At 56.5% G+C, this 13756-nt stretch overlaps 4 protein-coding genes across 4 annotated transcripts; all 4 read right to left on the bottom strand.

Annotated features, from left to right (window-relative positions):
• Positions 1–619: 619 nt before the first annotated feature.
• Positions 620–1965, bottom strand: CHGG_03930 (uncharacterized protein; the record flags this gene model as incomplete). Its single annotated transcript, XM_001223143.1, has 5 exons — positions 620–1063; positions 1147–1448; positions 1505–1666; positions 1734–1797; positions 1906–1965. The coding sequence occupies 5 exons, from the start codon at positions 1963–1965 to the stop codon at positions 620–622; spliced, it is 1032 nt and encodes a 343-aa protein (XP_001223144.1).
• A 1399-nt stretch (positions 1966–3364) lies between these two features.
• Positions 3365–5882, bottom strand: CHGG_03929 (uncharacterized protein; the record flags this gene model as incomplete). Its single annotated transcript, XM_001223142.1, has 2 exons — positions 3365–5336; positions 5395–5882. 2 exons carry the CDS (start codon positions 5880–5882, stop codon positions 3365–3367), a joined length of 2460 nt encoding a protein of 819 aa, XP_001223143.1.
• A 2947-nt stretch (positions 5883–8829) lies between these two features.
• CHGG_03928 (uncharacterized protein) lies at positions 8830–10631 on the bottom strand (the record flags this gene model as incomplete). The annotated part of the gene is made up of 3 exons (XM_001223141.1): positions 8830–9322; positions 9396–10146; positions 10334–10631. The coding sequence occupies 3 exons, from the start codon at positions 10629–10631 to the stop codon at positions 8830–8832; spliced, it is 1542 nt and encodes a 513-aa protein (XP_001223142.1).
• Positions 10632–11903: 1272 nt separating this feature from the next.
• CHGG_03927 (uncharacterized protein) lies at positions 11904–12997 on the bottom strand (the record flags this gene model as incomplete). The annotated part of the gene is made up of 2 exons (XM_001223140.1): positions 11904–11977; positions 12040–12997. 2 exons carry the CDS (start codon positions 12995–12997, stop codon positions 11904–11906), a joined length of 1032 nt encoding a protein of 343 aa, XP_001223141.1.
• Between the last annotated feature and the right edge of the window lie 759 nt (positions 12998–13756).

Genomic DNA, 13756 nt, shown 5'->3' with positions numbered 1-13756 from the left:
GTTTGGGGGATCCGTACAAACAAAATCACGTCTCAGGCAAACAGGCAAGGTAAGCACAGACGGAAAGATACATCATGAATTAGCTGCACAAATAGAACGCCAACGAACCCATCACCCCCCCTTTCCACTTGCCTTCCTCCAGAGAGAAGCCCAAACTGTGAGAGCACACGCATCATAAGGCCGAAAGTGACGTTGAGGTTAAAGGGAAACAAGAGAACGCGAAAAAAAAGTACACTTATGTCAACACGAGACTCCATCCAGCCATCCAGCCATCCACCCTGGCGTGTCCATGTCCATGTCAAAATCAATGTCTGTCTCCCAAAAGCATGCATGCCCCCCCTCCATCCCCCATTCATTCATCCGCGCACCATTCTCTCGCCGCGGAAACATCCTCATTCAGCATGGGAAACAAGGGAGGGCCACAAGAATAGGCTCGAATCCTGCCCGAAATGAATTACCAATCTTGCCTCGCCGCGTCGTGTAATCCCATTCCCATATCTTCCTCTCTCCGTTTTTATCAGTCGTCGTATTGGCCCAGGGATTGTGGCTTGCTCTCTCTACTAGCGCATACAAAGGATGAATGGCACCGGCATCAGAGATCTTGGCAGTGCTCCTCTTTTTAAGCGGCGATCAAGGGCTCCGTCTTCGCACCGTCAACCGGCTTGAACGTGTTCTCGACGACAGGCTCGGGTGCGATGGGCTCGTTAACGGAAGGCTTGATGTCATCCTTGGGAGCCTCGGGGAAGTCGGTAGCCTTGACAGACGGCTTCGCACCCTGAGAGCGGCCAGCCCCAATCAGTGCCTGAGCCTTGGCGGTGTAGTCACCCATGTACTGCTTGGTGACTTGGGTAGCCTGCTCGGTGTGCTTCTGGGCAACGGTGCGGAGCTGAGCGGTTTGGGCGTTGACGACCTCGCCGGCGAGCTTGAGCTGAGTGTCGATGAGCTCCTGGTTGGTGGTGTAGATGAGTGGGGTGAAGAAGATCACCGTGGTGGCGATCACGGCCAGGCCCCAGTAAGGGACGATTTTGACGAGGTAGTACGAGATAAAAGCGGCGAAAGCGGCCTGGGTTGAGTTAGCTTGCGGCTCTGACGCCATTGCTGCAGGAGCTCTGAGCTTGGGCGGAGTCAATTGTGGAGACCACTTACAGCGACCGACGCATAGACATTCTCGGCGAACAACACGCGCTGCGACTCGATAACAAAAAAGTTGATGAGCTCGTGGACGTCGCCGATGGCAGCCTCGAGCGTCTCCCTTGGGATAGTGTAGTACTTGCGAGGGCGGAGCTGGGTTGCGAAGCCATTGTTGATAAGTGCCTTCCCGGCGATTTCAGCGGCGACGGTGATAGCCAAAACCATCCAGGTGAGCTTGAACGTGTAGCGCAAAACATCAAGGTACCTAACCGAGAAGATGAGCGACACGAGGGAAGCATAGGCGATGGCCGAAGCACCTGCGGGGTATCAACATCAGCTCCTAGTTAGCTCCGACCGGTTCGGAAAGACGTACGAGGGTTGCGCCACGACAGCAACTCCGAGAAGAATGAGTGGTAGTTTGTCAGCGGCTGGCCGGTGGCGGCCGTGTATGCGGGAGGATGGCGGGAAGCGGCCAGGTTGGAAATCTCGGCCGTGGCCTTGGAGGACTGATCCATGACGTTCTGAGCTACCGGACCTGCGCAGCACCCGGTCAGTATTTCAACTGGTGGATGTATATCAGCGGCGACGGGCGGTAGGCATACCATTGGTGAGTGTGTTGAGAGCGGCAGTGGCATCTGCAGAGGCGCCATCGTCAGTCGATCGGAGCTACGGAACGGTCGGAGGTCAGAGCTGTTCTGTGAAACACTAGCACGAGTTAGCCAAAAGTCATCGGGACAAGACAGAAAAAGATGGGCGAAGCTAGACAACACGAACCTTACTAGCTTTGGGGCCATCCACGTTGGTATTGCCGTTGGTGGCGACGCGGTCAGCCATTTTGATTGCTATCGTGATGGTCGCGTGGGCAGGGTCTGTTTGTTGGCCGGAGGTGAAAGGTGGGAGGTGGCAGTGGAAGGTGGAAGGATCGGAAACTGTGTGACGTCGACTAAGGGAGGGGCAGGTCCAACAAGTCAACCGATGGCGAGAAGATGTTAGTTAACGGGAGCTAGGGACAAAGGTGAAACCTCAAGTCAAACTGCTTATTTGTGCAGAGGAAGGGAAGCTTGGTGATGGAGGAGAGTGGAATGAAGAAGTTTGTGTTCCAAGAAGTTGGGATGGGCAGGAAGCAATGAGGGCTTTGAGACAGTGCCGGGGTGAATTATTTCTGGCCTGGTAGCTTATCAAAAAACTTGCAGGCAGTCATGGTCCATGACGGACTCTGGGCCCCAGTCTGAGCCAGTCCAGGCCCAACAGGGGGGTCCACTGAGGTAGCCCCTCCAAAGCTTGCTCGCAAAGCTGAGGACCATTCCAAAACGGCGTGCAGCACAGGCGCAATGATCTCATCATGCCACCCGGAACACCACGGCAGGAACCAACCTATCAGGGAGCTCTACCGTGCGTGGCACGATCGTCCATGGTTGTGCATCCGGTCATATCTCCCATTTCTGCAATGCGAGCTCGTGTATACATACTGTCCTTACGGAGCTTAATTGCTGTTCCGACTTCTTCGTCTGTGTCAGTGTTATCGCCAAATTCTGCAATCTTTGTTCGTCGTGACGTCCAGGTAGCATCCAATGTCGATAAGTCACGACCAATGGGCCCCAATGCCTGTCACAAATCAATGCCGACCCTGGCTCGCCTCCTTACCGGGGCCTATTCTTGGCCCGCTGCATCATCTCCCTAGCCAACAGCGTCATCCATCGCATGTGATTTCGCGCTAAGAACTGCGACAAGTCGCCCACCCTAGTGACAAGGCCACAGGACGTGCAGGGGAGCAGGCAGGCAGGACAGGTGGGTGGGCGACAGGCAGAATTCAACACGCGACACACGCCAAAACGGGATGATGTGGAGGTGTGACCAGCTTCCAGAAAATCAGTCACAAGGCACGAGAGGCCAGATAACTCAAAAACATTTCCCAGCAAGCAACATGCTGTGCATCTTTCAATTACGTTTCCCCTCTCTGGTTCCGTCAAGAATCCTGCCTCCCATTTGTTTGTTCCATCACTGTGGGCCCCCATGTCGCCCTGCGAAATCCCCCCTGCAGTCATGTAAAATTCCCTTTCCGCCATGCAGAAGAATCCAATATTGGTATCATGGTGCTCACAAATATAGCCCGTTCCCGCGACCTCTCGGCCATCTCTCATTCCAGCAATTAACAGTGTTACCCCAAAAGCGCCCCAGATCTCGACGACGCATCGGCAGAGCCAGCGAATAAAACATGCAATCGGACCGATTATCACCTTCTCCACCCCCAAAAGCCACCGCCAGGCGTGTTGTTCCCCGCGGGCGGCGTCGGCGCCTTCGAAGGCGGTTCTGATATAGTCGGGGTGGTGTTGGAGCCCGTTAGACGACCAAACATATCCATGGCCGCGGAAGCTGCCGACGGGGTCGCACTGCGGCTATGCAAAACCGGCGGTGTCTCTCCCGGCGCGAGCCCGAACGCTTTCCGGAGCTGCTCGAGCTTCTGCTTCGCCTCTTCCAGCTCCTGCCGCGCAACCGCTTCCGCTGTCTTGGCTTGCACCAACTCAAGCACCAGAGCATCGTTCTCGTCAGGCGAGGCTGTGAGTTGGGTCGGTCCCGATGCGCCAGCGGGCTGCGCAGCCATGGCCGCCAGCGACTCGCTACTGCTTTTCTTCTTCATCGTCATCGTGGATATGCGTTTGTTACTAAAAGTTGAGGCCGTTTGTGACGGTGTCGACCTGCTGCGGCCCAACTTGAGCTCGCGCAGCCCAACCGCCGCCGCACCTCCGCCGGCCTTTGGAAACCACTCGCCCTTATTATCTGTGCTCGCCGGTGTGTCCGATGCCCTCGATCGCATCCCTTGCATCTGCCTTTCGAGTCGTTGTTTCTCTTGGTGTACATTGCGAACGTGTGCGTGGGTGTCCCTCAATTGGTCCTTCAGGGTGGAAATTTCCTGTTCCATTTCCTGCACCTTGCGATCGTACTGCTTCGACTTGGCCCGCTCCTGTGATAGTTGGTCTTTCGCCCGAGCCAACTCGTCTCGTAGTTGTAGTTTCGTCTCTGGCGCCGATGACCTTGGGCTGGTGGTCGCCTCGTCGAAACGCACCTCGACGATGTCGAGTAGATCGGAAAGTTGTTCGGCTGTCGGGCCAATTGCGCCAGTCGATATTGCGTCGCTCCCCATATCGCCTCCATCCGCCTTTTTGCGCAAGCCATCCAATAGCGATCGGACAGCCCGACGGTCATCCTCGCGCTCTTCCTTCTCCCGTTGTAATTGGCTGGCCAGCAAAGCGTGATTCCGTTGCAGCTCGCTGAGCGCGGTGAGTAGATCTTCGATCTGACTGTGTAAGTACTTGCTGCCATCCTTTGATGTATTGACGCTCCCCGAGAAGCTGGGCGCTGTCTTGGACGGCAGCGCCGTGGCTTCCCTGGGTGTATCATCGGCAGAACTGTCGCGCGAGATGTTGGTTGCTTCAGTTGAAACGGAACTGAGAACGCTAGCGGCGGATGACGCAGTCGATGAGACCGCCTCCATCGACGAGAGGCTTTGTTTCGACGTGCTGCGCCGAAGCATGCTAAGCGGCCGTGATGCAGCTCCGAGTCCAGGGTTGAGAGTACTGCTGACGGACGCGGGTCCCGAAGTCTGAGCTGTTGCCGAAAAGGTGGCAAACCTAGGAGTGGTAGAGGAAGCCCAGAGGCGACCCAGGAAACGGGAGGCGGCGGTGGTGACATCCGCCGACGCTTGTGCCCCCTCTGTCCCACGGTGATTGGCGCTGGGGCTAATCTTAGCTTCCTTGTACCCCTGTTCGAGCGCTACCATTCGCTCCTTGGTAACGACGTTGGCGAGCGCGACAAAGTCTTGGACAAATTCGTCGGCGTTGTGGTTATAGCAATCCCAAACACCCCGTGACAGAAGGAGATGCATTACGTCTTCCAGTTCGGTGCACCCCAAGATGCGCACCTGGTTCTTGCGCATGAGCGACAGCGCCACCCGCATGATGGTCTCCGATGCGCCCTCGGCGAAAATCACATCGTAGATGCGAAACAGCATTGGCAAGGGGCACGTTACGGCGTAGAACGACAGGAACCATTGTGAAACATACGCGGGTTCAACCTGCAAATCGTCGAGGTGGGCCGACAAAGTGGGCAAATGCTGTCGCAACAGCTCGCGAAATTGGTAGATTCGGATGTGCAGCCCAGACAGGTCGGGAACGAAACATTGGCGCAGATCGTAGTTTTCCATGAGTCTGGTCGCACAAGTCAGCTCGCAATACCTCTATCAATTGACATTGAGATCGGACGTACCTAACCAAAACGCAAAAGGCTTGGTTATCCGGCATATGCATCAGCAGCGGTCCAACGAGGAACGCTAGCCCCTGGCAATATCCGATTTTGGTGTCGTAAAGGCTGAAGCACTTGAGAACTCGGCCCAGCATTCGCTGACCGTCGCCTTCCGGATCTCTGAACATGTCGACGCCGGGGAAGCTTCGGCCGAGGTCCTTGCTTATAACGCCCTCATACGGACTCGATTCGCCAGTCAATCGCTCGAACACCTCCTCCAGGGCGCTGTCCCGGGCACCCGCCATGCTCTGCCAAACCACACCTCGCAACGGCGGTGGGACACCCTTCCGCACCTTGTTGGACAACAAACTTGGCAGGCGAGCGGCCGTCTGCTTGGGGTCTTTGACAAGGGCGCGGTAGAAGTCGAGCTCGGTCATCGGCGTTGGCGGAAGCGTCGAGTATCGGAGAGCAGGGGGGATCGGACCGCTGACCATTTTCCGTAGTTGCGCCATCGAGGGAGGCCTGGGCCTACTCTCGCGAGACCGCCGCCTATCCGCCCGCCCTGGTTTTCATGCTCTTGACGTTTGTTTCAATCCGATCATTTTCTCGTTCTAGTTTGTTCAATAGTGAGGCCGTAGTCTGTGGCGTGGGCTGTCAGTTGCACCCGGCAAAAAAAAAAAAAAAAAGGGGGGGGAGGGGGGGCAGCGTTGCTAAACACGCACGTTGTTGGATCCCTGACTTCTCGATTCCAATTCTTCCTTCTTTTGTAACTCATCCCAATCGACTCTGTCCGATCCCGAGCTTGAGCACGAATCCCGACTTTTCCTTCCTTCTCCTTCGTCTGTATTTGCTGGGCTTGCCCGCCCCAGCTCTTGGAGCAGATTCGGCCTGCGTCTCGCTGCTGAAGTATCAGGCTCAAAAATCTCCGACTCACTGTCGTCGTCGTCGTCGCCGTCGCCTAATGTTTCGGCCATGGGGTTGTTTGGGTTCTGACCCGGAAGCGGGGTCTTTCGCGTAGGAATCGTACTTGGCGGTACTGCCGTGTTTAGGTGCAGCGAGGGTGGTTCGGAGAGGCGAACTGTGACGAGAGAGTCATGTTCACTTCCCTTGTCGTCCCTTTCCGTCGCGGCTGGCGGCGAATTGGTCGGTCCTGGAGCGTCCTCTCTTCGCGATGATACCGACTCGGGACTTGCCCGTCCTCCCAGAGCATCTGCTCCATCCCGGTCGGGCTCCATCCCAATCCCAGACCCAATCCCGCAACCTTAGTCTGTAGAGACAATTTGAACGCGGCGGCGAACTTTCGTGCGTGTCGTGTCGTGTCGTGTCACGAATTGGTGTACAGGCTCGGCCCTCTATCGACCTCTCGATGCTGTCGTCCGAAGTTCCTTGCTGTTACCGATAGATAAGATTAGGCAGGTGGGCTGTTGTTCCCTAGACTATTTGCGGCTTCCTCACTGACCCAGCTCCTCGAAAGCCTCCCGACTTTCCAAAGGGCGTGGATGCCAGCTATGAAAGAGAAAGAGGCAGGGATGGTTCGTTAGCTGGGAAGAAGTGGAGAGAGGCGGCCGAGATCGTCAACCTCGAATTGTGTGGGTCTTGGCGCGCGACTGCTTGGGCAGGAGCTTTCTCGTTTCATCGAAGGGCCGAGTAGAAGGCGACCCGTGGCGGCTAGGGCCCAGGGTAACCGGTAATAATTACACGGAATGTGAGGCTCGTGAAATTCAGTACCGTGACAGCCAACGCAGTCAAGAGAAGAACATTAGGCGGTGGGCGCTGTTGAAGAGCAGAACCCAGACACGGGATTATTTAGCGCGAGCCCCTGGATATCCTTGCAGGAATTGCCTGCAGGAACCATGCCCCCCCGACCACAAAAGGCAATGCGGGGCAGCAGCCGGCCACCGCCAAACCGCCCCAGTCGACGAGTCCAGCAGAAAAGCAAGACAGGAAATGCGAATGGACCGCAGCATACGAAGGAAAAAGAGCTACAAGAAGAACAGCAGAGGGGCCTTGTTAGAGAGTGGCAAGAAATGAAACTGGGGGTTAAGAAGGGGTTTCTAAAAAAGCCGCGAACCGGGAGAACTGAGGACCAAGCCCGAGCACGAAGCAGTTACTTCGTAGCCGATATCTCTTTGCAATAAGCGGTCACCGTGGCGTCTTCCATCTTGTCCACGCTACCATCGTCGTTCACCACACCTCTACAAGTAGTCTCTCAGCGATTTTCCAACAAATGAAATTATCTCTCATTCGAAACCCACAACCTGCTTCTCGGAAGGACCGCCGAGACAATGCATTGGTTCAGGCTCAACACCATGACTTCGATGTTTGTTGTCGCGGCAAAAGGTGGGGTCCAATGAGAGCTCTTTCTCTGCCAATCGGCAACCGCATGCCGCCTCGAACCCCCTTGCAGGCCGCACGAGGTGGAGCAAAGGTGCAAGACAGAAGCACTCGAACGGCATTGGAACCTCTCACAACCAACCAGCAACCTGAGCACATCACCAACCCCCTCATCCATCTCAATGCGGTAAAATTACACGGTTCCATCACCCACTAGCAAACCACAACTAACGAGCAAACCTCACCGCTCGTAAAAACGAAGCTTCCAATCGAGCTGCCAGCCATACGTAAGGGCCACTTTTGCTGCGCTTCGGCTCCAGATCTGGCTTGGCCAGAGGGACCGACCTGGGGAAACGGCCTGCGGCTGGGGCCAGAACTGTGTCGAGAAACCCCAGATCGGCGGATTTGAGACCGAGGCTTAGCTCAGACGGCATCTTAACTTGGCGGCCGTCATTCTTGAAAAACGTGCCCAGAGACGTGCAAATTCCCGGCAGTAAAAAGCTTATTCGCTTCGAGGAGGTGTGAGGAGTGTCGTGATGTTCTCCCTCGATGACAAGAAGGCAATTGGCGAGTTCGAGAGAAACCATCCATAACTACCTAGCCACCCTCTGGCCAAAATAAAAGCCGAATTGGCAAGGTAGCAGGAAATCAAGAAAGAGAAAGAGGGAAGATTGGACGGTGTCCAGACATAGAGTTCGGCTGTTTTTTGTCCATGATGTGCGAGTCTATATTTTAAACGACAGAATGATGGTGTGGTCGACACAGAATAGAAAAGTATTGATACTACTGGACCTACCTCTCTCGGTATCCATTACAGCCCAAGTTCAAACCGAACTCCACGACACCGCCAGCGCCACAGCCCTAACGTTTCATTTTCTCCCCTTCTCTCCCAAAACAAGTCTCCCATAAACCGAACGAGCCCAAGACCAGACCAGACAAGCTCCCCATGCAACGCAGCACAGCACCACAACACAAAGCAGGGATCCACGCCATAACCAGCTAGCCACCCACTCCTCGATCCGAGTTTATCTCCATATATGAATTGAAACGGACTCATTCTCGCAAATGTGTACGCACCCACCACCCATCCTCCTCATCGTACATCCAACCGCCCTGAGCTCCTGCCTACAACAGCCCAGGCGTAACAGTTTCGGCCATCGATAGCGTCGGGGCCGGGCTCCCCTGGTTTGATCCCTGGATACCTCCCATCCCCGCAGCAGCGAGGGGCGCCGATACCTGGCCGTTCTGCCCCGCCGAAGATGGGCCGGGTCTCATACCGCCGACACCGGCACCGGCAGCAGCGTTGGTATTGATGGTAGGCGGGCGCGCACCGGCGGGCTGGGCTGGTGGTTCCTTCCGGGGGTCGATGCCCGGGTAGAGCAAGTGGAGCTTCTTGTAGAGGTTCTTGAGCAAGGTATCGCGCTCGATACGGTCAGCGACCGGGTCGGCGGGTCTTTCGACCGGGTCGTCCGCGGAGGGGGGAGGGAGTTTGAGTTTGAGCTGCATGTTGAGCGGCGGCGGGGTGAGGTAGGCGGGTGACGCCATGACATTGGCCTTGGGTTTGGGGTCGGCAAGCGAATACATATATGTAAGGTTTGCCTGTAACCTTCTCATGCATCTGTCGATCGGGTTAGAAACAGGGGCTGGGTTTCATGGGGATAGCACCGACAGGCGGGGGCTTTGGAACTCACTGGTTGTAGTCCAGGTTTGCTAGCTTTTCTTCCTCGGCGTAGTCTATGTCGCTGTTCTTGGCATTTCCCGAGTTGACGGCCGCTTGTTCCTTCTTCAACTCATTCCGGCTGTTCACGAGCTGTATTGATTCATACAGTAGTTCCTGGTTGATCTCGAGCAGCACGGCCATCCTCTCCTTGTCTCGGGATTCGGTCGCGGGACTTTGTGGGGCGGAGCCAGAAGTCCCGTTAACCTGCGGCTGCTGCCCCCCTTGTTCTGAAGGGAAGGTTGGTGTCTGCGGCGTTGCTATTGACGCTGGCGGATGTTGAGCAATCGTGGGCGTCTGGCTCTGGGGGGTGCCCTGGGTCCGGGGCGTAGAAAAGTGCTGCTGCTGTTGTTGTTGTTGCTGCTGCTGCTGCTGCTGCTGCTGCTGCTGCTGCTGTTGCTGTTGATGATGGTGTTGCGATTGTTGTTGATGTGGTTGTGGCTGCTGATGTTGCGATTGCTGCTGGGGAGGCATCGAGTTGGTTGGGGCGCCTTGAGAATTGTTGAACTGGCGTTGAGGGGTCGTCACAGAAGCGCCGGCGGGGTTCTGCTGGGCAGGAAGCATCCGCTGCATCATGGGTTGCTGGCTCGGCAAGCCCGTGTTCATCTGATAAGGGTTCATCTGGCCGGCCATCATGAAATTGGCCGGCAGCTGCGGCAGGGGAGCCGTAGACGAAGGGATGCCAGACGCATAAGGCGAGCTGGTGAAAGGCGCCTGGAACGACACTAGAGGGAGGCATATGTTAGCCTTGACCACAAACAAGAACGACCAAAGGGGTGATGGCGGTGTCAACGGGAGTAGGGGTATGTTACGTGGAGGGTGGGACCGTCGCACGTAAAGGAACCTCGTGTAAGACAAGCCTCGCAAAGGGCAAACGTCATGTGGAAGATGTATAAGGGGACGGTTGCTTACTCTGGCCATTGGCAGCCATGTGCGGCATGCCGGCATTGTGCATCATTCCCGCAGGACCACCTCCCCCCATGAGAGCTGAGTTCGGGCCGCCGGCGGGAAAGACACCAGGCTGACCCGGCATGGGGAACTGCTGTGAGTTATACATCATCTGCGGCGGCAGCGGCTGCTGCTGCTGCTGCTGCTGCTGCGGCTGATTCGGAGATGGGCCGGGTTGCAGGTGAGCGCCTTGTTGGGGTGGGGCGCCGTTGAAGATGGGGCCTGCGGCAGCATTTGGGAAACCATAGGGAGCCGAATACATGACTTGGTATTTGGACTGAAGGCTGCCCAAGCCAAGAACAGGGCGGGAGGCGTCAGGGGGGGTGGAGGAGGAGGAGCGGCGGATGGAACGGCGAGGCCGTCGTGGATCAGATCAGGAATTGCGGCTGCCGGGTGTGGGGATTGGGGGGGGGGGCAGGGCTACCAATCTGGGGATTGGCCGGCGGGGGCCCTCCCGAGATGGTCTCTTCTCTCGCGTGTGAGCTATCGACAGCCAAACAGGCACTTGGGACCCCAGTCTAACGGCAGCGTTCGGCCGGGATATGAAGTTTGCGAGCCTGGAATGGCACACGACGGGATGGATGAGACGCGCGTGAATTGGGTGACAACCAACCCAAGCGGGAAGGTCTAGTTAGGTACCGGGTCTCCTCTGTTGCCTGCCATTATCCAAAGGCCGACGACTCCGCCGCTTCCCCTGGGTGCCTTGCAGGGCAGCAATGCACGGTGGGCAAGCTATCGATCGTCCCGATGGCAGACCCCACGGGATTGCCGCTTGTGTTTCGCGGCTTTTGTGGTGTGTCCGAGAGTGGCAATGGGACACACAAATGCCGGGGATTGGGATGGGCAGACGGGTTCGTCGCAAGTGCCAAGGCGGGAGAACACCGATAGGGAAAGAGTATGGACTCGAAAAATGATAAAAAAAATGACCGAGGGCTAGCCTGTCCGTATCCGGAGGGCTAGAATGGAGTGGTTAGTTCTGGGTGTCGACGTTGGCTGCTGCTCTGCTGCTTTGGTGGTCGGCAAGCGGCGTGTGTCAGATTGTCAGAGAGCAAAGGGTTTGCGTGGGTTTGGGTGCGTTGCGAGAATGCCACGAGGACCGAATCCAAATTGCCAGAGCGCTGAAAAAAGCGGGCATTGCGTGGTGCCCCTCGGCCAGCCGACAGACCACGCTAGCCCGATCAGGTGCCGCCCGCTGCGAGTGAAGTGGGACAAGAGCTGCGGGATGACAGGGGTTGTTACGTTGTGCTTCATCCCCCAAATCACAACCCAATGGTGGGCATTCGTCCTGGGCAGGTACTCGATCCCACGCAACTTCTGGTCACTTTTATTGTCCCTACGTTTATCGCAGACTTGAATGGTTTCAGTAATGTTTATTATTATTATTTTATTTTATTTTCTTCGAAATTATGGGATTAATTGTCTATTGTGTGGGATAGCTGTCGCCTAGGTATGTTTCGACAGACAAACTGACTCATGGCAGACTCCCTGTTACTCTCGGTCTTGCAGCCCCAGCCCGGTCTCGGCACACCGGAACTCAATGAAAACGGGTTCCATACTTGGACTTGCCGGCCACCACCACGTCGACGAAGTTCTGGGCAATGATGGCGCCTAATGAATTAAGTCCGAGTCAGTTGCCATCCTTCCGGGCGTCGAGCGGGGTGTGAACTTACTGGTCTTGTTCGAGGGATGCAGCTCGTCATACCACAGGTACCCGTCAAGGGAACCGGGCTGGTCGACACACGGGCTTCCGGCCACTTCGCACTGGTGATAGTAGCTGTTTACATTGTGTGGCGCTTTTAGGAACTTGATCGGCTCGCTATAGATGTCGTTGACCAGGCTATGGACGTCAAAGAGGTCGACCGTCGCCTTGGGCCAGCGGTGTTGGAGAGACGCCTTGACGGGGACGCCGTACTCCAGGATGGTATTGACGCTGGTCGAGTACTCCCTGATCTTCTGGCTGTACTCGGTCATGTTGTACTGGCTCTTGGTTTTCCAGAACTGCGAATCAAGAGTCCCGCCGTTGTCGGGGTGCGCGTACAGCGGAGTCAGCTCTAGCGGCACCGTGTTGAGCAGCACGAAGCGCCGGCCTCCCGTCTTGTAGACCCTGTCGAGCACGGAGAAGACGCAGTCGACAAAGTCGCTGATGGTCTTGCCGCGGGTCTGCGAATCCGACAGGAAGGCGTCGAAACCCAGATCGTTGGTCCCGATCCACACGGCATACACCGTATTTTCGGCGGTGCGGCGCGGGTAGAGAGACTTGAAGGCCACGTCGGCCTCGAAGGATGGCAATTCGTCGTCTAGGATGGCCGGGAAGGTCCGGTTGATGAAGTCGAAGCTTCGGGAGACGATCTGGTTGGAGCAGACGGCACCGCTGACGGCGTAGTCCCTCAGCTGGGCGCCGGCGTCCTTTGCGGCGAATTGGGCCCAAGACAGGCCGCCGCTCGCCGTCGTGGTCGACTCGTCGTGCATCTTGCCCGGCGGTGGTGCCTTGCCGCCATTGTTGATGTAATATCCCAGGCGGCCGTTGTCGGTGTAACTGTCACCGAAGGTAACCAGCGTCTCGAAGCCTCCCTTGGTGGGTTTGGCCAGCGCGAACGAGGCGCCGGCGAGGATCCAGGTGAAACGCATTGTCAACGTATCGTCTGTGGTGTGATTTGCTAGTATCGATCGACACGACAAGAAGGAACCGGGTGATCGGCGCGATCAGGACGGCTGGGGGTTCGAGGACGATTCACGACTTTATTATACTCGGTACGAATACACAGACACAGCAAGCTTCTCTTGAGTAATATGCGGTCCCATTCAACCGGGAATAGGGACTGGCTCCCCGGTGCAGGCTATATTGCGTCTCCACGGCTATCCGGAAATCAGGAAGGACTCGGGAGGGGGCCATAACCACAACCTGGAAGGAATCGCGGTGGTGAAGGGGACAGGATCTAGCCTAGCCGTAGTGTTGTTACATCGCGCCTCTACCCGCAGCATGTCGTGCCATCGCTCCCGGGTCGCCCGCCCGTCGCCCACGTCAGATCATTGTGCTCACCCAGCCATTCTTTGGAAAGACGGGGAACCTCTCGGGTTTTACCGGACATCGCCTCGCCTAGGAGGGGAATTGGCCAATCACTTCCTGGACTCGACGGTAAGGGATGAGGGAGGGGGAGAGGGGGGGGGGGAGAACTCTTTGACTTCTAGAAGGCTTGGCTCCCGAGAGAGGTTGGGACCTGGTAAGTTACATTTCCTCGAACGGATGGAGAAGAAAAGGCTGATTGGTCCGCTAAATGTCATGGAGCTAGGGTTGGGGTTGGCTATGAACCAGACTTGCCAGCCCTCAACGCCAACACTCAACCCATCGACTGGCAACACAAGAAGGACTAAAGTTTGTAAATATCT

Source organism: Chaetomium globosum, genomic scaffold (genome assembly GCF_000143365.1).
Source record: "Chaetomium globosum CBS 148.51 scaffold_4 genomic scaffold, whole genome shotgun sequence".
In the NCBI taxonomy this organism is placed as follows: domain Eukaryota; kingdom Fungi; phylum Ascomycota; class Sordariomycetes; order Sordariales; family Chaetomiaceae; genus Chaetomium; species Chaetomium globosum.
Note: the sequence above shows the minus strand (reverse complement) of the source record. Positions and strands in the feature narration are given on the sequence as shown.